This window comes from Haliotis cracherodii, unplaced genomic scaffold, assembly GCF_022045235.1.
Source record: "Haliotis cracherodii isolate W230 unplaced genomic scaffold, xgHalCrac1.p SCAF_9, whole genome shotgun sequence".
Classification (NCBI taxonomy): domain Eukaryota; kingdom Metazoa; phylum Mollusca; class Gastropoda; order Lepetellida; family Haliotidae; genus Haliotis; species Haliotis cracherodii.
Window position 1 is genome coordinate 4,193,573 of NW_027266343.1, and position 26,171 is coordinate 4,219,743.

General features: G+C 37.6%; 2 protein-coding genes across 16 annotated transcripts in view; one reads left to right on the forward strand and one right to left on the reverse strand.

Moving 5' to 3' along the window:
- Positions 1-8,552, forward strand: part of LOC139453284 (dematin-like) — a 127,135-nt gene extending 118,583 nt beyond the window's left edge. For 5 of the 6 annotated variants that reach the window (XM_071234921.1, XM_071234923.1, XM_071234924.1 and 2 more), the window contains 4 exons: positions 46-86; positions 2,054-2,161; positions 2,857-2,928; positions 3,169-8,552. In XM_071234921.1, coding sequence (XP_071091022.1) covers positions 46-86; positions 2,054-2,161; positions 2,857-2,928; positions 3,169-3,282 — 335 coding nt within the window. In that variant the 3' untranslated portion in view covers positions 3,283-8,552. The remainder of the gene's footprint in view (positions 1-45; positions 87-2,053; positions 2,162-2,856; positions 2,929-3,168) is intronic. The other variant, XR_011652414.1, reaches the window with a different exon arrangement.
- A 5,205-nt stretch (positions 8,553-13,757) lies between these two features.
- Positions 13,758-26,171, reverse strand: part of LOC139452129 (dedicator of cytokinesis protein 1-like) — a 94,458-nt gene continuing 82,044 nt past the window's right edge. For all 10 annotated transcript variants that reach the window (XM_071233461.1, XM_071233457.1, XM_071233459.1 and 7 more), the window contains 3 exons: positions 23,621-23,750; positions 23,155-23,294; positions 13,758-17,802 (listed from right to left, as the gene is read on the reverse strand). In XM_071233461.1, coding sequence (XP_071089562.1) covers positions 17,722-17,802; positions 23,155-23,294; positions 23,621-23,750 — 351 coding nt within the window. In that variant the 3' untranslated portion in view covers positions 13,758-17,721. The remainder of the gene's footprint in view (positions 17,803-23,154; positions 23,295-23,620; positions 23,751-26,171) is intronic.

Genomic DNA, 26,171 nt, shown 5'->3' on the forward strand with positions numbered 1-26,171 from the left:
AAACTTATCACTGATCATGCTAATCACTGTTTCTTGTTTCTACAGCTACACCCACATCTACTTTGAACGCTGATGGTGTTCCCAAGGTATGGAGACGTTTGTGTTACTAAGGTTTCTTGTTAACTGAAGATATGTTACGTTTGACTTGTGAATGGGAACTGTTCACCTAGTGTTCCTTCAAATACCCTAGCTCTATTACATCGGGATATGAAGTAATACAGATAGTATTCTTAACACAATTGTAACCATATTTTGATAATTCCTTTGATTACCTTACCTCTGTCACGTCATATCCTGATGTAATAGAGGTAGTATTCTTAGAATTATACAAGGTAACTATTGTTTGATAATTCCTTCGAAAACCTAACCTCCAATACATCATATCCTGATGTAATAGAGGTAGTATTCTTAGAATTTTACAAGATAACTATTGTTTGTTGTTTCCTCGCTGAAACATTATTTGTTTAAGGCCGTCATACATGAGGAGCCATACATTCAACATGTATATCCTGTCCATGTAAACTTGCCCATAAGCCGTCCAAGGATCTGCTAGTCATGGGTTTGAATCCAAGATTCACTCTGATTCTTTGATTCTTGTTTTTTTGTTTCTGTGCTCATGCCATGACATGATAAAGGCAGTGAATTTGGGAGTCCAGTTAGTGTTTAAAATAAAAGTTATTGCCTGGCTGCCATCAGGACCCACAGATGTCAGAATCTGCAGGCCCTGACTAAACTCTTCAGGCCCTCTTTAAAAAAACTGCAGCGTATTGTGACAAATAATTCACACGTAACTTCACTGCTTGTCATAGGGACCCATGCATATTTGAAAGTACAGGCCCAACACGAGATCTACTGGCCACGGGCCTACGGGCAGGCGCTTATTTCGAACACTCAGTCCAGTTCAACCTTCAGATAGGCCTTCACTAGTTATCTGTCTTAAAAAGGCCTTAAAATTATATAAAATGCTTTGAAAGACCTTGAATTTGGCGACCATTGCTGACTCTGCTTATAATAAATAAATAAAATTATTTTTCTCCATAATCATGTGTGATGACTATGGAGCAAAATATGTGTCTGTAACTCGGGTAATATATAATATTGAACCTTTTGTGTGAACTGAAATATTTTAGTATCTGTTTTGGATGTGCAAATGCATCCATTCTGACAATAAGAACAAGTATGAAAGAATGAATACCTATTGCATAGTCAGGCTAGATGTTATTGCCTACAGTTGTCAAGCTGGATACTTATTGCATAGTTACGCTAGAAACTTGCTGCATAGTAAGGCTAGATGCTTACTGCACATGGTAATCAGGCTAGTTACTTAGCGCATAGTCAGGCTAGTTACTTATAGCCTTATCAGACTAGATCTTATTCATTATGAGGCTAGATCTTATTCATTATGAGACTAGATGTTATTGCATAGTAAGGCTAGATCTTATTGCGTAGTAAGGCTAGGTCTTATTGCATTATCAGGCTACATCTTATAGCATTATCAGGCTAGATCTTTTTGCATAGTGAGGCTCGATCCTACTGCATAGTAAGGCTAGATACTTATTGCATAGTAAGGCTAGATACTTATTGCATAGTAAGGCTAGATCTTATTGCATTATCAGGCTAGATCTTATAGCATTATCAGGCTAGATCTTTTTGCATAGTAAGGCTCGATCTTACAGCATAGGAAGGCTAGATCTTATTCCATTATCAGGCTAGATACTTACAGCATTATCAGGTTAGATCTTATTGCATTATCAAGCTAGATCTTATTGCATTATCAGGCTAGATCTTATTGCATATATAGTATGGCTAGATCTTATTGCATAGTAAGGCTAGATCTTATTGCATTATCAGGCTAGATACTTACAGCATTATCAGGCTAGATCTTATTGCATTATCAGGCTAGATCTTATTGCTTTATCAGGCTAGATACTTTCAGCATTATCAGGCTAGATCTTATTGCATAGATGTGTTGTAAGCATGTCTTTAGCCTGGGAGTACATGTTTAAAGTATGGGGTAATGTAGCAGTATGCAAGTGGTGTGTTAATGTTTCAGCGTGAGCCGCGGGTGTGGGGCATCAGTGGCGTGTCGGGGTACGAGGGTCCTTCCATATCATTACTCAAGCTGCAGAAGAGCACCTGGCACACAGAGTCGGAACCCCCGGTAAGCATATCACACACCTGCACACACCTGCACGCACTGGCACACAGAGTCGGAAACCCCGGTAAGCATATCACACACCTGCACACACCTGCACGCACTGGCACACAGAGTCGGAACCCCCGGTAAGCATAATAACAAGTTCCATATCCTTCTCCTGGACAGGTGAAAATGAGAGCTCACTCCCAAGAGTTCCTTCCCTTTATAGACCTACCTCTGTGACCAAGTTCTCACGAGCTTGATGAAGTTAATCTATTTTGTGAAACTATTCAACAGTCCAACAGTTATTCATGAAATTCATGAAAACATTTTAGCAGTGATGGTCTCCAAAACTGTACCTAACTTGCCCTGCCTACGGCTTAAAAAGATATAAGAATTGGCGGTGCCTGACAACTAAGACTATTATTTTCTTTAGCCTGAAAGATCCAGCTTTGTTGTTTGGACATGTCAACTTTTTTCTGTACATGGCGGTTAGCAGACTTATTGGAGTTTTCACACGACGGCCTCTGGCCAATTGTAAGGTTGGTCAGGTTTGGTGATAACAGATCATAGTTAAAGGATGTACCAGCAAATCTTCAATATCACTTATCATTAATAAGTATCAGTGGAACTCACAAATATCTCGACGTCACATATTGTGACAACAGTTATTCTAGAACATGGCTCGCAGACAGATCTAATTTTGCTTTGTGTTTCAGGTTTATCCATATGACAAGTTGAAGATAACAAATTTTGATCTGCCCAAAGACGTAGATACAAACCATTTAGAGGTAAGCAACAAGTTGACATAGAGTGTATCTTTTTTGTTGGATGTTTGCTGTATTGAGCATACCTCTCTGATCAATGCTCCCTGACCAATTCCGGAGTCAGTATACGAGTGGGGTATCCAGGTTAAACTGTGGAATGGTGTCTCATTGGGAGTATATAGAAATTCCTTTTCATATATGGACAGTGTTTTGAAGTATATTCAGGAGATGGTTTTCACATTGATTTCTCTCATTCTGTTACAGATTCATCTAAATGAGGAAGAATTCCAAAGTATATTTGAAATGCCTAAAGAAAAGTTTTATAGATTAGCAGAATGGAAGAGGAACGACATCAAGAGAAAACAACATTTGTACTGAGATTTGGCTGAGGTAGAAGGAGGTGCCATCAGGAACCATCTATCATCCAATCACAGGCATTGTTACAAATAACAAACGTCCAAACCGCAAGCCGATTTTGCATCTGTGTATATGCCTTTCGTTGCCAACAGAATTGGCAAAGACATTCACTGCAGTTTTCAGCGGGATGTGTGAAGGGAGATAACTCCGAATTTGCTTCCTTTTGCAAAGGGAGCTTACTCTTTTTTGATCTTGTGTAAAGGGGAATAACGAGGAGATAATATCCCATTTTGTTAATAAGGTCAATGGGAGATAACTCTTATGCTCCTTTTATGATCCCTAACAACCACTATTAGTTTTTCTTCTTTTCGAATTGAAAAAGATATTAAATGGAGTTTCCGGAAGAAAATCATTTCTTGATGATTTGAAGACATTTAACCAGTTGACTTTTCTTTATAGTGACAAACAAGAATTGAAAACTGATTCTTAGTGCTGAAGACCTGGTTTGTTCCTCAAGGATTCAGTGAAGAAGTGCTATATGAGAATTCCCACCCTGGTCACGATTCCCACAACGTAATAAGTGAGGAATTGCAGGAATTACACTTTGATGAAAATGTTTTCACCAAAATGGCTGTGTTTAATACATGGTTTGCTACTCAAGTGGAGATAACTCTAACTGAACAATTGCATCTAGCATCTCATGATCATAGAGACACATGGCCAACCGAAACCCTCCCAGAAGAGGGTTTGCTTCTTCATTGAGAGCATAATATCTTCACTGGCTATCTTTCTAGCAGTGCTGGCTTAAGCTGAGACGTATAATTCCGATGACCAGCGCGTGGCCTGTCATCTGGGAGCAGTCTTACTGACAGAAAGACTGTGCATGATGATCGCATTTATATACATAATCACTGTAAAACAGTACATTTGCTATGTATTCAGCCTTGAATGTTACAACTATATACTGTCAACCATAGTTAACTGACCTGGTTAATAAGCGCCAGAACTTGATAAAAAAACAGGCCATATTTTATTTATGCACATAAGGTTGTGTTTTATTTTGCATATTCAAGCCAATGCTATAATGTCTTATATTTTAAGATTTTTCATTTGTAATATTTTTCCTGAAGATGGTTTTATATTCTGTGATCGATATGAGAAGCATGTTCCACTTTATTTTTCTTTGGTTCACACAAAACATGGTATTTGGTAAATATGGGTATTTGGCTGTTAATGGTATATGCTGTGGAATCTGAACTGTTTAAATCTATTTTTGTTTATCTTTTGTTTTTTATATCCAATGGCATTATTCATAAGTCATGTTTGGTTGTGTTTGCATACGAAGAAGTCTGCATTTATTTATGATTGTATCAACAAGGAAAACAGTTCGCTGCTTGTAAATTATTTTTTGCTTGTATATTTATCATCTGCTTGTCGCCCAGTGTATGTTTCGGCAGATTCTTTGTTGACGATGAAATTCTGCTGTTCATCAGTTAATTACACTTCCGTAACCATGGTTACTTGTCATGTCCATTGCATATTTGTACATAGCACTTGGTCAGCATAATTACCACGGATTTATTGGATAACCAACTTCCTAATTTCAGTAGATTCCTGCAACCATCATCGTCTGCGTGAAGCCAGAAACGAGATGTTCCGCGAATTGATTCATGTGTGCATGTACAACAACGTTTTCTTATCAAGCCTATTAAATAGTCCGATGGACAGAGAGAGAAGCACCAAGAAGATTTGTAATGAGTTTTACACCAAATCTTGAGATGTTGTGAGGGGTGGAGGGTAGCCAAGTGATTAAAGTGTTCATCATAAACCAGGTTTGAATACATCATGGGACAAGATGTGAAGCCCTTCTCAATGTCCCTACCATTTGTCTGGGCTATTGCCAAAAGCAGTTACATCCAACTCTGTTATCGTGTACCATATGTTAAAAATTGATTCAGAATCAAGCAGTTACATCCAACTACGTTATCATGTACCATATGTTATAAATTGATTCAGAAGTATTCAAACAATATTTGATCCCTATACCTCTTTGAACCTTTTTTCGATCACTGCACTGTGAAGAAATTTTTGCGAAATGACATTTTTACACCTTGTAATATATAGCCCTGGAGCATGTAAAATCAGCTTGGATCCCATTGTGCACCTCTGCAGTTGAAAAATCATGTGTGAGATCGAGAACACCGTACTGCACCATGGTGGTGCCGGCTGGGTGTGGCGCCGGCTGGGGGTTGCGACAGGACTTGAGTGCCTAAGGCGTGGTAGATCTGTACATAAGCCATATTGGTTATCAGTTGTTGGTTCAGTTCTTGTACAAATGATGTAGTTATAACCATGTACAGTTGGACGGATGGATGGATGACGAGAATGAATCCTGCTTTGTGAAGGAGGCGGAGGAGTTGAAGATGGTGTCGACCCTCGTCTCGTGTGTTGGACTTGGCGATGTTGTGTGTCCTCACTGTACAGTGCTTGTACCCTGTGTGTAGATCTTGCCTGACCACATTCACCCTAGGCTCCTCATATATGAGGTATGACATTTTTAAAAAAAATAATTTGTTTTTAGACGAGTAATATAAACTAATTCAAGATTCCTATTTTTTACTTTGTTTATGGACTACAAAGCTCAAATTTCACAAATGTGACTAAAATTAATTTTGTTGGTCTTTTTTTTTATTTGTGTCCAGTCTGTTAAATTTGTCAGAACTAAAATAATATTCGAAGTAGGCAAAAGGGTATGTATGTCTCCCTTTGATTTTTTAACATTTAGCGTTTGTTCACATGTATTGTTTTTGTTTTTTTAGATCTATAACCAAATAATGATAAGACAGAGGCCACTGAATGAAGTGAGATTCCTCCCCTTCAACACACGGATCTGTCGCAATTCGTCATAATTTGGTTTGAACTTTTTTAGATAAGTTTTAGAAGAATTAGCTTTAAATATTGTATAATAAATAAAAAATGACAAAAGTCTAAGGTGAATGTGTTTTGGCTTGCTAGGATAGTTGACATATTAAGCTATCAACGTTTTATGAAAGACGTTTGTGTTGATTTGGTGCTTTTTACGATTGTAGATTTTTTAATCATAACTGTTTAATTGGTATTGTTGGTGTTATGAACATGCAACCCTCTTTTTCCACAATGGATTCTTCCACGATGTTTGATCTTGAAATCATGGAGAGTCTATTTTGAGAAATGGGTGAAATATTAATCTGCTTTGTAAGTGTTGAATTTCTGAGAAACCTTGTCCCCCTGTCCAGTCATTGTTGATGAGTGTTGATGTTCGTATGCTTGTTATCAGTAATGGTATGTCTGTTTAATGTTTGTTAATTTTCATCCCGATCTTGGATTTGTTTGTGTGATATGTCACTGATTCGTACATCACGGTCAATTTTTTTTCTGTTGAATCATGGCCAATATCCAACCTCAACATGTTATGTTAATTTTATGTGAAAACAATATGGAAAATGTGATTGAATTTCATATTGATTCAAATATATTGGATTACAGGTATATTTAAATTACTGAATTGAGAAATTTGTTTTACGTAATCCTGAATAGTAATACCAAATATGGTAAAAAAAGCTACACTTTCAAACATTTTATTATTCAAATAATGGCATCTTGATCATAATGCGTATGGAAGCTTAGAACAAGTGATATTGAAATGGTTATTTTTGTGATATTACCATATGTTGGACGTTGCCTCGGTGACAAGTCGCAGTTTTTTGGTTGCCACTGTTGTATGGCATTAGGTCCCCTAGCCATAAGGGACACTCGCTTTAACATATCAGTAAGAAGGCTAGTTTCATAGAACTTTTATGTTTTAGAGATGTTTTACGTTTAGACAATTTTTCCTTCCGATTTGATTCAGAACTTTACCAAGTGCAATATACATATTTAGCAAGTTGATCATGTGACTATGTTGTGGACATTCTTGATTCTGAAGGATTTCGTGCATGATACGGTTGATCGATAATCAAATCCAACCTGAATTATGCAAATTTGAAAAATTGGAAAATTTAAATATACAGTTAGCGCTATACTGGAGGGTGCAATAGCAAGGGAACACTATATTCATGAAAATTATTTAATATTACTGGTAACCACCTAGAATGTTTTTTCAGATTTTTCAGGCTGTATCAATTTCAATCAGTTTCTGCAGAACTGCTTTTTCTGCGAGATGTTGATTTCATAAAACCAGATCTGAACTCCTGAGAGTGATTGAAGTATGTACCACTTAGACACAATTCCCTTGTTCTATGACTGTTTCATCACACCTATCATATTGCGTTATTGGACAACTTATATTGTCATGCTAAGGAAATGGTATTACATTTGTACTTGAATTGAAATGCTACACATGAAATTGAGTAACAGTTTGAAAACCGTTTTGTGTGAACGTTTCAAGGTAGGATACAATATGTCATTTGCAACTACGGTGTAAGCATATTTTGGAGTAATGTTTTGCAATGGTTTATATTCAAATGTTTTGGAATATTACTTTGCAAGGTGGAGTTCACCAATTCCAGCAAACTAGTCCCACTATCTTTTGAGACTAACCTCAACTTGCTCCTGTACTCGGCTTCATGTAGATTACTCACAACTCTCCTGCTTTGTAGCACTGGCGACTAACCACACAGACCGTGGTAGCTACGTCTGGCATTGCTTGCGGTTTCTGAGATAAATGCACTTTCTCAAGAACTGACTTTCTTGTTAGTCTGTGGACATTTGTTAGTCTCTGCAACAGGCTTAACTTCTCCGAGATTGATGGTCAGACTAGAATGAAATCAAATTCACTGGCTGCAGGGTTCTGGCAGCTGCAGCAATAATTAGATTATAGGTATCAGAGCCCCGCTTTTCAATGCGATATCAGTGTGACGGCTGTTATAAGTCTGTGTTGAAGAACGTCTTAGTGCTAGGACCATGGTAAGGTTACGTGGAAGAAATTGGGTTATGTCCTAGTGCTGGGACTGTCGTAAGTCTGTTGAAGAACTGGAGTAAGATGTCTTTGTCCATGTGGAAGAATCAGTAACGTCTTAGTTCTAAGATGGCATTGTGGAACGGGGTCATGGTTGAATCTGAAAGTGGCCAGGACAGGAGTTGTAATCTACTGCAGCGTGTAGGTTGGCTTGGTGCAGCCTCTTTCTGTCTCTAGTTGTCCACGTGTGTACATTGATACATCTGTTTGCTACGCTTGTACCAGGCAGTGACAGACATTGCCATCAGCAGATTGGCTTTATATGCAAAGAAATAAAATGGATTCCTTCTCTTTATCATTGATTTGTTTTTTTGTGCGAGGGTCTTTCAGGTGGGCCTTGTGTATATATGTGATATATGTGTGCGTTTGTTGTTTAATGCCACTCTCCACAGTATTCCAGCTATATGACGGAGGCTATCAGTTATCAAGACTGGACCAGACAATCCAGATATTGATATTGTGAGCAACGATCGAAGCCATAGGGTACCTTGACACACCGTCAACCAGTCACCAAGTCCGACCACCCATCCATTTGGTCGCCTCTTACAACAAACACAGGTTGCTAAGGACCAAGTTTGACTAAGAATTCCATGGGTCGGAGAAATAAACTGAACCGCAAAAGAAACATCACCATGGATAGATATATTAGACACCTTATTTGTCCAAACATACTTTGAGACATATTAAATAGATGAAACTTGGCAAAACTGATCATCAAGGTTGAACTTAAAGTGTCAAATGTTCTTAAAGTGAAACACAACACTAGTCTCTGAGAAAATGGCATCACACTTCAGTATCTCGTGTGTCTGCCTTGTGCATTGATGACTGCCGTGCAACATTGATACATGGAATGGATGAGGCGGTTGATGAAGGCCATAGGCACTTGAGCCCACACTCTGATGAACGCCTGACGCAGTTCAGCTGCAGTTGTCGGCCTTGGTCTTCGAATTTTGTGCCACAGGTGCTCAATGGGATTAAAATCGGGACTGAGGGCAGGCCACTGCATGGACATGCCAAATGAGGTATGGCGTGTGGTCTCAAGACTTGATCAATGTACCGAGCTGCTTTGACACCATTGCATCTCCCTGGACCGATGTTCTGGAAGACCAGAGGGCTGACCCTCTGTGCAAGACCAATTCCACCCCACACCATGATGCTCAGACCACCCCAAGAGTCTCTCTCAACAACACGCAGCGTCGCCAGACTCTCTCTTTGCCATCTGCTGTTGAGATACAGTAACGGCTCTCGTCTGAGGAGAGGACTCTTCTCTACTGCTGGTGGCGCCAATGCTGGTGCTGTGTTGCTTGCCCACTGAAGACGGTCCCGGCGATGACGTGGTGTCCGAATTGGCCCTCGGTGTGGCCTCTGACAGTGGAGGTGTCTGCTCGTCAATCATCGACACACGGTGTCCACACTAATGTGTCGCTTGTGTGTCCCCATGGTCTGTCCCATGCCGCGATATAACTGGAATACTGTTAAAAGCGGTGTTAAACCCAACTCACTCACTCACTCACTCACCATGGTCTGTCGAGCAGTTTCCACAGCAGTAACAAAGCGATCTTGAAGATGCTGTCACACAATCTGACGATCCTGACGTTGGGTGGTGACCCTTTGTCTTCCACTACATGGTTGGTCATCTGTAGTTATGGTGGTCTTGTACTGTTGCTGGAGCCTGTATATAGTCCTTACGTGGGCGGTTTGTCCAGCTTGCAATCGTCCAAGGGCTTGCTGTCACTGATTTCTTGTCAATCTTGGCATGTGGTAGCAATTCAATAACGAATGAATGTTATCCAATGTGGGTTGACTTTTATAAGAAATGGTGGAACGCATGTACATTTCAATATGGAACTCACGTGCATCGGGTTACCATGGCCGTTGCCGTGATGTGTTTAGGCGATCGGTTTTATTGTCATCTGCTGTTTTTTTATCATCAAATTTCATTCTTCCGGACAAAGTAATGTTAACTTTTAGAAACTCTGACAAAAATTACCAAGATATTTAAATGACAACTTTTCATGCAATGTTACTTGCGGTAACGTTTCTTTTTTGTTTCAGTATATATGGCATGGACAACTCCTTGGTGTGGAGTAAGGTACAAATGCAATTTGTGTGTTTGTAATTATCCAAACCGGGGAGCAACATGTGTGGACTTAACACTGTCATCATACAGCCATTCTTGTTGCAAAACCACACTGCATGCTGGGAGAACTGAGACAAGGCTTATTATGAAATAGTTTATTCCAGTTTCTTAGTGACAGACAGACAGACAGGTACTGTTGAGTTCACAGAATTCCCCATATGACTATGTACAATCTGAATATGATACAATGGCACCATGACGGCAACAAAAGTATGTAGCTGTACCAGAACAAATGAAGATTTGTAATCTTACAAGCTTGAACAATTGCAGTTACATGATGAATATGCTTGGGTGATTAGACATTGTCTGACTATTTTGGCAAAAAAGCTGCACATTTAAAAAATGTACCAAAACCAGTTTTAAACATGGTTTTGGGAAGCGAATGGCACAGATGATTCAATGAAACAGTGTGATTGACTTATCAATGAAACAGTGTGATTGATTTATCAGTATCTACAAACTGTTACCTAAAAAACAACTGGCATTGAAATTCTGCACAGATTACATTCGTTTCAAAATTCATCAATTAGATTAAATCAGCTCAATATTCATAGTTGAATTGAGAAAACTGCATATCCAGCTCACTAATTTCAATAGCAATAAATGAAGATGGCATACATCATTTTACCTAAAAGTGAATTTGACATAATTATGACAATATATGGTACAGTTAGTCGAGCATGACATTTTCATAGCACTAGTCACAGTATAAAAAATAAATACAGGATATAGACACGTTTTTCCAGATGTGACAACGGTAGATTGAGCAACAGACTTTAATGTGAAGGCAAACTGGCCACAACCATTGTGTGCATAAACTTTAGAAAATACCATTGATATGCACTGGCAATTCCATATATAGTTTGGATTAGAACCATTAATATTCCTTTTTAAATTTTTTATCTAAATATTTGAAAATATTTTATATTTGTATCTTTTGTTGATCACACAGAAGGAGTATAGGTATGTTAGTAACATTTTTGTATATAACTATGTATACATGTGTTAAATATACTACGTAAGTGACATATATTTGTGAGAATATTACCTGTACAAGTTCATAAGTTGACTAGTTTCTCTCTCTATATATATATGTTATATATGTAAACTTGAAGTCACACTGATCATTGCAGTATAGAAGGTCATAAATCGACAAATTGATACTATAAAAAAAAAATCATAGGCTCAGAATACCAAACTTGTTGTCCCTTTACAATCTAAATGCATTTTACTACCTTGTTCAAACAACTCTCAAATTTATAATGATTGCATTGACAAGAAAAAGATTGTAATTTTACAAAAGCTCAATTCACTTTTCGCGATAAATACTATCAAAATAAATCTTATAAAAAATGAGCAGTTAAATCGGATCATTCATAAAAAAAATATGACAATATAGCCACATAATTGACAAAGCAATAAAGAATTCATATGTTATCATAGCTATATCGCGAAAATAATGCCAGTGCGATGTTAAATTTGAACTGACTCATATGTTGTCGTATATGCACATTAAAAGCATTTTCTGTTCTTGTAGAAATTCAAGTGACTTTTCATAAATAGATTTTCAAACATCATATTCAGTTAACATCAAGTATAAATATTTCAGTACCCGATTATCTGAAAAGTGAAGAAATATCAATAACGAATACAACAGATCACGTACTCTGTCCGAGACAAAACATGGCGGAGCTGCTTGATTGTTCAGCAGAAACCAAAACCATTCAGTCCATGGTCTCGCCTTTCAGCTTTTTGAAGATTACTATATATATATATTGAGTGAATACTTTTACAGATGTATATTCAAATATACATGCGATTGTCCACTAGACTAATCAGAAATAGTACATGCCAAATATTTGGCGTGGAATATATCCTTTGAGGATGGTCTATGAAATGTACAAACATACAAAACATTGCATAGGTACGCCATAGCACGACAGAGAATGGGGTGTCCACAGTCTAAAATGAACTCACAAAGGACATACACAAATGAGGGGGACATATACACAACTGCATGTCGATATCTGTCATAGAACAGCTGACTGTCAGGGAGTGACGTTTTGAGCACTACAGATGAAGAAATGCATCTACCAGTACTTGAACTTGTCACTAGCAGTCCATGCATTCATTTCTGAAAACACAGCTGTCAATGGATTCATTTCCGAAAAAACAGCTGTCAATGTATTCATTTCTGAAAAAACAGCTGTCAATGTATTCATTTCTGAAAAAAAACCAGCTGTCGATGTATTCATTTCTGAAAAAACAGCTGTCAATGCATTTCTGAAAAAACAGCTGTCGATGTATTCATTTCTGAAAAAAACAGCTGTGAATGTATTCATTTCTGAAAAAAACAGCTGTGAATGTATTCATTTCTGAAAAAACAGCTGTGAATGTATTCATTTCTGAAAAAACAGCTGTCGATGTATTCATTTCTGAAAAAAACAACCTTTGGGTCATGAAAACCTTGCAGTATCAGGAATTAGTAATTGTTAGAATAGAATTTCTTCTCATATATATCTTTTTTCTATATACACCCGGAAAACAAGCAAGCACTGCTCTACATTTTTCCTAATGGAAAGGCCATTTCTAAAAACTGTCATAAAAAAACTATAAATTTATCAAACAAAAGAGTCTTGTTTTTGATAGGGAGTGAGTCAGGGAATTAACACTGCTTAAAACAGTATTCCAGTTGATCATGGCGTGTCAGCTTAATTTGGGAGGAAAGCCCAAAGTGATGCAGATCTCAGATGGCTACCACTTTGGTGAAACCCACAGCAAGGGTATGGTGCTGACAAACCTAGAAACATAATCTGGGTGAACCGGGATTCAAACCCATGATCATAGGCACCTTAGACGACTGGGCCAACCATGCCCCTTGTTTTTGTTTAATGAAGTATTCATTTTGAAAAAAAAAAATGGAAAGGACATATCTATATTTTGCAACTGATTTTGATACAAACAAGCATCTACATTTAAAGCAAAAGGAGCCCAGTGAGGTTGGAGATTCAGAACCTTTGGAAAATCTAGACTTGCTTCATTTAAGGCAATAGGATTACGGTCAGGGCTAGGCCGCAGAGGAAAAAATAGGGTTCAGGGACTGTGAGACACACTACCGACATTTCAGCAGGTATCTGTGATATCTTATAAATACATTTTTTCTGTAGATATTTCAAACAATACAGGAAGTTCAGGAAAAGGAAAATACAGAAGGGTAGATGCTTAACTTTTTTCCATTGGTATATATCTGACCAAAAAATCAGGACAATTGAAATACGCTGCCCAAAGTTGTAGCTAGGTAGCTAGCACTTAAAACAGTACTTTGGTAGGATCATGTAATTTTTTGTTTTAATCCATTCAGGTCACCAGTGACACAGTGACTTGAGTAAGTGAGTGAGAGAAATATTTCATGTCACTCAGGGCGGTACTGTAAACCCCAGGAATCACTCTCAGAGTCAGTTTTCAACACAATTCCGCAACAGGAGGAAATCCTGTTGCCAAGCAACACTTCTGTAAATATGGCAGATATCGAACATCAGTTTTATCGAACATCAGGAAAGACAAATGTGTGTAGCACCGTATGAAAGTAAAAAGAACGATTCAGAACTTAAAACTAAGCAAATGCAAGCTCCTTACAAAATATATTGAAGTCTTCGTCTGTCTTAAAACCACATCAAAAATACATTTGGTAAATGAATACAAAACATGAAATAATGCTTCAACTCCAATGACCCTGCACAATCAGATGAAGAAAGAGTGTCAATGAATTGAGAGTTAGGACTTGCAGTGAAACTAGATGCATGGTTAGTAAAATAACAAAACAACATTCTTACAAGTTACAACCTTTTGTTTTGCACTAACTGGTATATAGATAACTGTGCCTAAGTATATAAATATATCTTTAGTTGTCATTTATATAATTAATTTTAAATAATTTAAAAAATTTAAAAAACTACAAAATACTATTTGAAATTTAAAAAACAATATCTTTTCTTGATTGTCTGTCTACAGTTAACTAATCAAACATTTTAGAGATCAACATATTTTAGAAAAAATCAAATTCTTATTTGACTATGGATCTGTAAAAATATATCTGCAAACCGAATCATAAATGTTCCTGGCCTTAAGGTCAAGAACAAATAGACAAGTATGTTTTCCGTAATATATCAACCCATTTTGTCACTGATCCTGAGAGGTACAATTACCTACATTTTGGGACCAACCCAGTAATAACCTGACAAGGAAATAATAATATGGATGCCAGAAAAGTATTTTGTGCCTTTTATTTAAAAAGGTGAGTGACTCACAAGTTTTTTTTCAGATAAAAATGTATCATCCTATTAACCAATCAATGAAAACAAAAGCCATACATGCATTAAAGATGCTAAGCATTGATGAAGAAATAATTATATGACAGAATGATAAGACTCCACTGTATTAAGGAAACACCAGACTGATTCAGTTGTTGTCTATAACAGAGATCACACAGAGTCTGTACAGGAGTGTTAGTATTACAGTTACTGGTATAACTCTGTAATCGTGCTCTGTCCTTCAGGATACCGGTAAACACTGCATTTCTCCATCTCCCAGACTGGTTCCTGGCCAGTCTCTTCATCAGGATTCTTGTCTTTAATTTTAACCACACAATCATGACCTTGGAATGAGGGTAACATGAGTGAGTGAGTGAGTTGAGTTTAACGCTGCTTTTAACAGTATTCCAGTTATATCGCGGTGTGTCAGCTTAATGTGGGAGGAAAGCCCCAAGTGATGCAGGCCTCGGACGTTTACCACTTTGGTGAAACCCACGAGCACGGGCATGGTGCTGACAAACCTAGAAACATAAATCGGGGTGAACCGGGATTCAACCCACAATCTTAGGTTTCTGGCGTGCCCAAGGGATGCAACTCTGCACAGCGAATTGCTGCGCCTTAGACGACTGGGCCACCCGTGCCTCCGAATGAAAGCTAAGTCATTTTGACCAGTCAAATTAGAGCTTACTGACCTGTCACTTCTGGTATTTTAAGTTATGAGCAATTTTCACATATTTCCATCTTTGGTAAAACTTTTCATTGGCATAAGCGTACAAAAATGGCCACGAAACATTATGAATGCATGTCATCACCTCAGCCCTAAAATACACGTATTCCAAAGGTCCCACAGGCTAGAAACAAAAAGTTGTCATCAAGACAACCAAAATTAAATCATTGGATCGCATGCAAGGTTCATACAAAACTTCAACCACCAACTTTAAGGCCTTTTCAAGGTAATGGTCACACTTTTCTTCTACTTTTAAAGTGGGACCGAAGAGTGCTTTCAAATATTTTAACTAGAACATTCATACTAATTTTTCATGATCAAAATTGAACTACTAATCTTTTCCAGTCCACACAACTGTGTCTCATTTGCAACATGATGTCATCAGTTATCATAAGAGATGAAATAACTGTTATATTTATTTTACAACAGAGTTAACCATGGTTGCCAAATATAGCCTTTTCAAATTTTAAGGCCTTTTCAAGGCAGATTGAAATTCAAAACTTTTTAAGGGCGTTTCAAACCTGTGTGAACCTGGCCTTGATGCCACGTCCCTTAAACCAGCCATCATCTTGCGCATGCCTTCATGAAATGGGATGTCTGAACCGCCATGGGTTTGAGACTCGCCAAGGATCTGGGATGTATGGAGGAACACAGTGTATACCTTACCAGAATGACTGAATGTGTTGTCATGGAAACCATCCCATATGGCATTATGCTAAAATTATTAGTACAAACATTGCAAAAAAGAGGTAAAACTTCATAAAGTGTATGATTAAAAGCACACAAAAGCTACCGTTTACCTCCAAGTAAATTCACCTTGGATAAATCCTTGTGTCTTGACAACTATTTGGAGACAAGACCCCCAAAATGTCATCTCAGCATATCCTTTTGCAGTTAAATACATGGCATATGTCCCATAAATATTTCAGAAAATATTTCAAGTGATACCATTTGAGCAAAAGAAATGACATGTAAAAAAACATTTGGGAGCTTTTTCCTTAAAAAAATTGAGCGATGACATGATAAAATGTTGCAAGGAAAATATGGTCTAGGCGACATTCAAATACACAGAGAACATATTCCCCCAACAGATACGCTATTATGAATTCTGATGCACAAGCAGATGGAAAGCTATAGAGAAGAGATCCGGACAGCAGGAGATCTACATGGGATAGAGAGAGCGAGAGAATTTGGAGAGATCTATTTAAGAATACGCAATTCATCTTTCCTACCAAATGACTAAAATCATTTTGTACGTGTTTTCTTTCACAAATACCTCAAATCAATTCCTACAATATTAGCTACCACTTTGTACATGTTAACTTTTTAAAAAATCATAAAGTCATTGGACAATCATTGACACATTTTGATAGTATTTACATATCGTTCTACAAAGATTGTGCCCTATAATATAAGCCATTTAGGCTGCTGATATACATCTTGAAGCTTGTTGAGGTGGTGGTTGACTACGATGAAATACTTCTCGCAGATATGAGGCTGATGATCAACAATTCTGTGAAACCCATCAGTGATAGCCTCGCACATCATGCACGTGTGAAAATACTATGCGGAGACATCAGTACATACACAGCTTGGCAAGATCGAGTTCAGCCAGAGAACATTGCTGACATCCACAGAGAACCGGGACATTTTACAAGCATACCTATGCTCAAAAACCTATGTACATATTCGCAACGCTGACTGAAATAGATATGTAACTGATATTTTCCCCCAAAAAACAATGTGACAAAATAAGCCAAAAAATTATTTCGAGTGCTGATCATCAAAACATTCTGTTTCCAAAAAGGTATTAGAATTAATGTTTTGACCATATTGTATAAGTTTTTGAGCATAGGCAAGGTTGTGAAACATTCTCCCATAGTTTCACATATCTCAGACATAGACGTAACATCAGACATTGCTGTGGACGTAATGAAGGCGGCGTGTTTCTCTGGAGTCACTGACATGATGCTCTGGTGGTGACCTACATTAATACTGAGGTCAGTTTCATTGACCTTTCCTTAAAGTTCAAGGACATGCTCAATTCTCTTTATTTAGCAAGGCTTAGGTCATCTAGGAAATGACTTTCATGCTCCATCGGTCATTTCCAATAAAAGACTCAGGTCAAGAGTAGGTCAAGGTCAAGAGGTTATGTCCTTACACCTTCACATGCATCAGGTCATTGCTATGGCTCCAGTTAAGCACAGAGGTCAAAGATGATCTCTGCATGCTGCAGCTGACATTCCCTTGCCCTTCAGGGTTAGGCACAAAGGTGAAGGTCGCAGGATCAGTGGGGTAGCGAAGGTTTTTCAGGCACGGGTGGTGGAATGTCATCATCGTCCGTATCAAGTGGAAGAGGTGGCACTGGCTGCAGTAGGCAAGTGAGACAGTTATTGAAATGAGAAATAGCCTCAGAAATACTTTACTTGCATATATAATAAGGAGAGAGTATGTGATAAGCTGACAGAATGATTGCGTCTTGTGCAGAGGCTATGAAGAAATGTTGACCTCCAGCTTCCCATGACACATCCTTGACAATCCAGTGTATCATATCTCCATTCTAACATACACACAGAACCCATATCCCCACCATACCTTAGACTAGAGTGTGGTTTGAATGACATGATGCCTAACACTAACGTCAAAACAAATAACACCTTTATTTCCTGACTGAAATGAACATTCACATTATCATTTCTTGACCCGACTTTTGCGTGCCATCTTTCCTGTCTTTTACAGGGCTCGTCACGACGAAGACCCGGGTTCGATTCCCGACATGGGTACAATATATGAAGCCCATTTCTGGTGTCCCCCGCCGTGATATTGCTGGACTCCTGCAAAAAGCGGTGTGAAAACTTACTCACCCAACCACCCACCCTTCCAACTCATGGGCAAGTATTCTGTGTTGAGTTTCCTGCTAAAAGTTTGCTTAAATCTGTTTTCTGATCAGAATAAGTATATTCAAGACTTGCTTCAACAAGGCTGCATGTGTAAATATAGATCTACTGAAGGAGCATTTTGACTGGTTTTGACTTCAGTCTCATGAGTGAAAAAGATTCTGAGCTGATAAGGGAGCTGGTGATCGGTTGGAGGCGAATGGGTCCTGGGTAAACATAGGACAATGGAGATCTAATACTCTGGATAACTGAAGATGCAGACAGGAAACCAAGGACCAAACAGATGAATATGAATAAGAATTCATGTCTTAAAATCAACCAGTACAAGAACAAATTGGAAAATATTATTTTGAGTTGTCTCTCACTGACTAACACAATAAATGCTGAATAGTTACTCTAGCTACCTGTAATAAAAATAATAAACAATTGATTGATTGATGAATTGATATTGTATATAAGTTGATAGCTATGCTAGTCCATATATTAAAACCATAATCTTCTGAACATTATTCGAGACAATTACTAACACAATTAATGCTGAATAGTTACTCTAGCTACCTGTAATAAAAATAATAAACAATTGATTGATTGATGAATTGATATTGTATATGAGTTGATAGCTATGCTAGTCCATATATTAAAACCATAATCTTCTGAATATTATTCGAGACAATTTCAGGCTAGCAGATTCAGAATATTTTGGCAAAGACTGAATTGATATTGTATATGTGTTAAGTTATAGTAACATGATGACAAGAGATAGTGTATACAAAATATCAGCAAGCTATCTCGCATTAGGAGTGAGTGAGTGAGTTGGGATTAACGCCGCTTCTAACATTTTTCCAGTTATATCACAGCGTTCCAACTAATGTGGGAGGAAAGCCTGAAGTGATGCAGGTCTCAGACGTTTACCACTTCGGTGAAACCCACGAGCAGGGGTATGGTGCTGACAAACCTAGAAACATAGTCGGGGCAAACCAGGTTTCGAAACCCACAATCATAGGTTTTTGGCGTGCCCAAGGGACGCAACTCTGCACAGCGAATCACGACATCTTAGACGACAGGGTCACCCGTGCCCCCTATTACAGATACAACATATGATATCTGAGATATCAGGGCCTCTTTTTAGTATGGCATTCACTGCCATGAAAACATTAAAGGAAATTATGCTGGCTTTTGGATAATAAACTGACAGTCAGTGGCGATAATGATCAGTAGGCTGTTTATGAAACAATTTCTAGTTTCTTCAAATTGTTTGTGTACAGTGTCTCAGTGAACAGGAAACTGCTGTGAACTACGTTTATAACAACATGCTTATAACGGAATGACAGATATTACAGAATGTTTTTTGGTCCCGTCCATTTGCTGCATATGGGCTGTATATACCGTATTCGACGTAATAAGCGCCCTGCTCTAATAAGCGCCAACGGCGATATTTGCTAATATACTGACTGGGGAACAATCCCAATTAGCACCCCTTCCAATTGATCAGTGTACACAAGACTTATTTATTCGTGCATAATACTCACTCGTGTGTTGTATGCACCATTAATTATGAGCAATTAAATTCTGGCAAATATATATGTCGTGTAAAACACGCACAGACTTCTCTTTTGTATCATATTAGGCTATCAGCATAATCACAATATTACCGATCTTTCAGCTCTGTTTTTTAATGACCAAAACTATATTCTAATAAGAGCCCCCTTTTTCTTATTTTGAGAGTTCCCTGGGCACTTATTATGTCGAATATGGTAGGTGTATACAAACTACGGTTATAACAAACTAAAATTAGTGGTACCTTTTAGTTCGTTATAACCATACTAGCCCAGGGACCAATGAAATATCTAATTTTCTGCTTCTTTTTATAGTCGATGTGAAATATACAATTCAATGTCTCTCTGTGTCAAGTTCTCACATCTGACATCTCGTCAGGTGAACCCTTTTTGAACTTTGACAACCCAAACAGAAGATGCATGGGTTTTGAGACAAAAAATGTCAGCCTTCTACAATAATTCTGCTACAGTAATTTGTTGACACAATCCACTGTCAGTTGAAGTTCCTGTCCCTGATAAAAATGAAAATCTACACCTTTTGGCTGTAGATGCCATGGTGTTTAGATTTTGCTTTATTCTTCACCATTCCGAACTGATGGGATACATTCATAATAACTGCATCACGACTTGCTTAATCAGACCAGTGCTTATGAAATGTGGCTGGATATCAAAACAAATGCTGAATACCTAAACATCCCTAGCATATTTTGAAGCTCCTTCAATACACTGCCTCCTATGACAATAATGATCTGAATGATGAGTGATCGATGATATCTCGTGCAATTGGAGAAAGATTGAATCATAATACTGTTATGTATTTAAATACTGTTTCATATCTTTACACTTAATCATGTTCTCAAAAAACATGAATAACAGAAACAAAAAGGCAAAAGAAAAAATCAAAGAGGCTGAAAAAAATCAAAGAAAAATTGTGAATAAAACATGATACACAGTGACAAGATATGATGCAGTGATATGATGCATCTTTGGCACATGTTCCTATCTTACACAAGCACCCATGGAATAGGGGGACAGACTGTCCATTGATCGGTTACTCCTTGCTGCAAACAGACTGTAACATGCAATATTACTCGAAAACAATTATCGTTGTACAGATTTAAGCGACCCTTACAGTCACAAAAACGTTTAACCGCTATGATAGAACTGTTATGATTTAGTGTTCTTCGCCGGAGGGTGTACACTGAATGGCACAGCATCAGCAGACTTGTGCTGCCTGGACCTTCAGGGAACATTAGATGTGCTGAGGCTGTGCCATGTATTGGATATCCTCCACATTTATCTTACAAGAAATAAAAAAGTGGGAAGAGGTAGGTTACAACTTTTGCTTTGATTAATTTACGACCATTGTGGAACCAGTTATATTGGAATTCATTCTTTTCTTTTTACCTTCCAAACTTCAGTACTGGGTAGTTTCTCCTGAGAGATTACTGGAAGCGTTAATACTTAAGGGGCAGAACAAATTCTATTTCAGTGCCTGCCTGAGAGCACTATTTATTCTAAACATGTTAAACAGGATCGGTACAGATGTGATGATTCTAGATTTATTCTTCAATGATTGTTGCTGTTACTGAATTTTGCAATACATTTTTCGTTTTTCGTCAGGTTTTGTCTAAAATGTATTGTAAAACCAGATCTACATAACATATAAAAGTCTGTGGTAAAACCTGCCTTGGATAGTCTGGGACTCACACCACAATTTTTTGCAACACTTTTTAAGTAAAATGTTTATCCCAAACTTCCTACTATGAATCATGAATTGTGGCCTTTTGTAGATTCAATACTGCAGCATTTAAATGTCATGGTACAATTCATAGCACGAACACTTCCTGGTGCATAATAAATGCTGTGGAACTGGTAGTGAAAATAGATACACAAGTGGACAGAAAAAACAAATATGAATCATAAAGTCAAAATAAACTTAAATTAAAGTACCATACCTTGGCAAGCACTATTTTAAACTTTAAAAACAAAAGAAGAATGGAATCAATACCCAGCAAAAACATATTTAAAAAAACAAAATATGTCAATATTAATCAAGAAAAGCTAATATAAAACGTCGTGAAAGGTGGGAACAGAAATGACAAAATGATAAAATAACAAATTGAGAAAAAAGAAATATATCTCTAGATTATGCTGGTCCACAAAACCATAAACAAAATGTACATCGAACCTGACTAGACAGATACTATCATAATTCGTAAATATTCCTACAGGGACATCACAGATCTTTCCCTTGGAATCTACTTGGTTAATTCAGATCTTCTACACAAAAACATCAGCTCATCATAAGGCTGCCCCACACTAACACAGCACTGCGCAGCATGTCTGCACACACAAAAAAGCTTTACTAATGCAGCACATAGTAAAAAATTGAATCCAAGAACGTGATTTTTGCTGGTGCTGCGCTGTCTCAAAAGCAAAAAGTTAGGGACCATGAATATTTATGGGCATACAGTACACTACGTTTATAAGAAACACGCTTATAACAAACTAGCGTATACAACGAACTGCATTTTTGGTCCCAGCCAATTGCTGTGTATATGCTGTATAGATGTTTAAAATGAATTACGGTTATAACGAACTAAAATTTGATTTCATTTGAACCCTTGTTTACTGTATTTTTATGAAATTATGTGCTCAAATCTTTACTAGAAAAAGAAATCCTAAACATTTTCATGATCCCCAACTTTTTTTGCTCAATATATAAATGTTTAATGGAACAATGATCTTTGGTTTACTTTTATCTACCCTGATAGTGAGTGAGTGAGTGAGTGTTGTTTAACGCTGCTTTTAGCAATATTCCATCAATATCACGGTGAGGCACACCAGAAATGGGCTTCACAGACTGTACCCATGTCAGAGTGATGAGCGAACGCTTTAACCACTAGGCTACCCGACCGCCCTGATAAAGGTCTCAATGGTGCTGATGTAATGCATACCCAGAATTAATTAAACACACAATATGTTCTATTTAAAGATTTTTTGAGAACAGCTGCTTTAATGAATTTCCTGAATGTGGGTAAAAAACAATCTTTCGTGATGCTCTGTGATCGCTGCTGCAGTGCTTAATCAGTGTGTGCTAACCTCGGAGCATAGACCGGTACTCTTAATCAATATTTCTATCTGGTAAGATTTCGTAAAATTAATCTTTCTTGCATTTCTAACATAAACATTTTGCTATCATTTATTTCTCTTTTTGCTCTCTTTGTCACCAGTCCTGTAGAATTTGCTGAAAGCTTTGCTGACCTTGTTCTTATGGGATCCAGGCGTGACGGATGTGCGTCTCATGACAGGGGTGGAGTCGACGGAGGAGTTGCTGTAGTCGGCACCCTGCTTGTCTGGGAGGGGCGGGGGGTCGTCGGACGACATGTCAGTGTCACTGGTGTCTGGGGGTAAGCACAGACTTAAAATCATCAACAAATACATTTTGTGTTCATCAAGTTGAACAAAGACCCCAGATGTAAAAAGATATATCCACAGTTGTTCATTTCAATACAAAAATTTCTTTTAACCATAATAGATTGAAATTTCTAATTATTTTTTTCCAAAAACCAAAGGAGAAAAATTATTTTTACAACTCCTTGACAAATTTCTTTTTTTAAATCCCATCATATTCAGAACAAAAATGGCAAGCCTCTTATGATACTCATGTCCACTGAGTGTATTGAACCGACCTGTGGTTGACACAATGAAAATGAATTGAATTGACAACCTGTTAGGGTGTTAGCCGACGACAGGCTCAAACTGCTTGTACTCAACAGCTGATCCGGTCGGAACTGGTTGCTGGGCGGGCGACTTCCTCTGCGTTCTGTCTCTGGTCTCGGCGGACGTCGTGTCGTGAGCTATGGTTAGATATAAATGTCGTATAAAGAGTACAAACATGAACAACGCTCCACCATACCGACCCACTGCACTGTCCCTAGATCCTCTTCCGGCATGGGGCTGGTTATAAAACATCTAAACATTAGAGAAATATCCCACCTCTGACTGTTATTTTATGCCAAGGTAAGCAATATTCCAGCTATATATTCTCAGCAGGTAAATAATGGACCAAGGAAACAGGTGAGTGAAAGCATAAGCGATCCACACCACTGAGTGAGTGAGTGAGTTGGGTTTAACGCCGCTTTTAACAGTATTCCCGTTATATCACGGCATGTCAGCTTAATGTGTGAGGAAAGTCCGAAGTGATGCAGGTCTCAGACGTTTACCCTATTATCCTAACCCCAGGGTGTGCATCTTTGACAATCGTAACCCCAGGGTGTGCATCTTCGACAATCCAAACCCCAGGGTGTGCATCTTCGACAATCCCAAATATGGTCCATGTGAAACCCAATGAAGAAAGTGTAAAATAAGAGCTCTGTGATGCATTGATGAAAGCATCCTCGATTATTCAGTGTATCATATCTCAATTCTATTTTGATGAGGTAAAAATATAAATGTCAGTCCCAGACAAAATCTGTGATTCCACAATCATGGAAAGATTTGCAGAATATGTAATCAAACCCGGAAGCATGTCGCTATATAAGTGAAATAATCTTGGATGCGACGTTAAACTCCCCATCTCCATCACTAGTAGTAACCCACAGCATTCATTTGTGTTTGAATTAGAAATCAATCAGAAATAGTCCTATCAAATGTACTTGTTTATATCACAAAAGAGTGAGTGAGTGAGTGAGTGAGTGAGTGAGTGAGTGAGTGAGTGAGTATGGTTTTAGGCCACTTTTAGCAATATTCCAGCAATATCACGGCGGGGGACACCGGAAATGGGCTTCACACATTGTACCCATGTCGGGAATCGAAACCGGGTCTTTGCTGGACGAGCGAACGCTTTAACCACTAGGCTACCCGACCGCCCCAACATATCATGAAAGAAAATGATTGGAAGGATATATTAGGCAGTGTGTCATTTGATTTTGACTTAAACATTAGCAATGAGCCCTGAGTGTATACATCATAGAATGGACACATATAATACACCTTGATAATCGAGGATGAGATGAAATAGGCATTGAAGGATGGGAGACAATCAGTATCCAGGTCAAATATCAAAGAAAAGAACGTTGCTTTAAAAAGTCAAACTTGACAACTTTAGACATAGGCAAGGGGAGGTAATTCACCTAACAAAATCCACCAATGACCAGTCAGCTTCGTTTTGCCAGATTTGTAGTGAAAATGAGCAGGTTTGTATTTCAAAAAGAGGGGCATAAGCTTTTACAGTAAATAATAAATGTAGTAGGATCAAAATCAAGCATGCATTAAATTTCATTTCAATAGCATACACTCCAATATAACAGCAATCAAATAGGCGTATTATTATACAGACAAGCATAATATATATATATCAACAAAGCTGTAAAAATATATAGAAACACATCGACATGCAACTTCATTAGTAAGAAGCTCTATTTCCTGATCTTCCTTTTCCAAAATTGGAAAATTAAAAATCATCCTTTTATAACCATCATAAAGTCTGACATGTTGTCATTACAAAAAGATTGCTGGATGAAAAGATTTTTGAATATGTCTTTTATAGCATATGAATCAGTATGCTGGATTTAAACCAGATTTAAACTAGATGTGCATAAAAAATTATAAAAAGTTAAATTCAAAACCATCACCATGCACCATGCAATGAGTTCATATCTTACTGTCAAGCAGTTGGTTTTGTTAGTACCATATTATTATTAATAATATCATTATTATCATTATGAATAACCTAGCACATAATTTTTACAAATAAATTCACTAACAAAACATTAATTGCAATACTCCATGTCCTGAAAAATGTACCTAATACTTTCACAACTATCAACTGCCTACAAAGCTGACATAGTTTTGTGAAAAAAAAGCAAAGAGATGCGATAAGATAACCATATCCAAAGACAGAAAAGTATTAGAGTTGATCCCATGAAATAGGGTCTGGGAATATTTTCTTGTTGGAAGCCAGATAGATGTCACTTTCATATATCTATCTCAGTAACAAACATGCCATTCTTAAAATAACAGACAAATTGATAAAAACACATGTTTAAAGATTTTGTTTCCATCTGATGAACTCTAACAGCCCTAAAAAGCTCTGTTATCCAAGAAAAAACAATATGGTCTGCCTTCCGACATTCACATCCTTGTGACTTTAGTTGGATGAAAGTTATCGGCGAATATATTTTATAAACGACTTTCTTTTAACAAGAAAACATGTGAATCGAAAGTGAGTGCCGTGAATGTTTAACAGTGCAGTCAAGCTAACCAGTGGTTGACAGCAT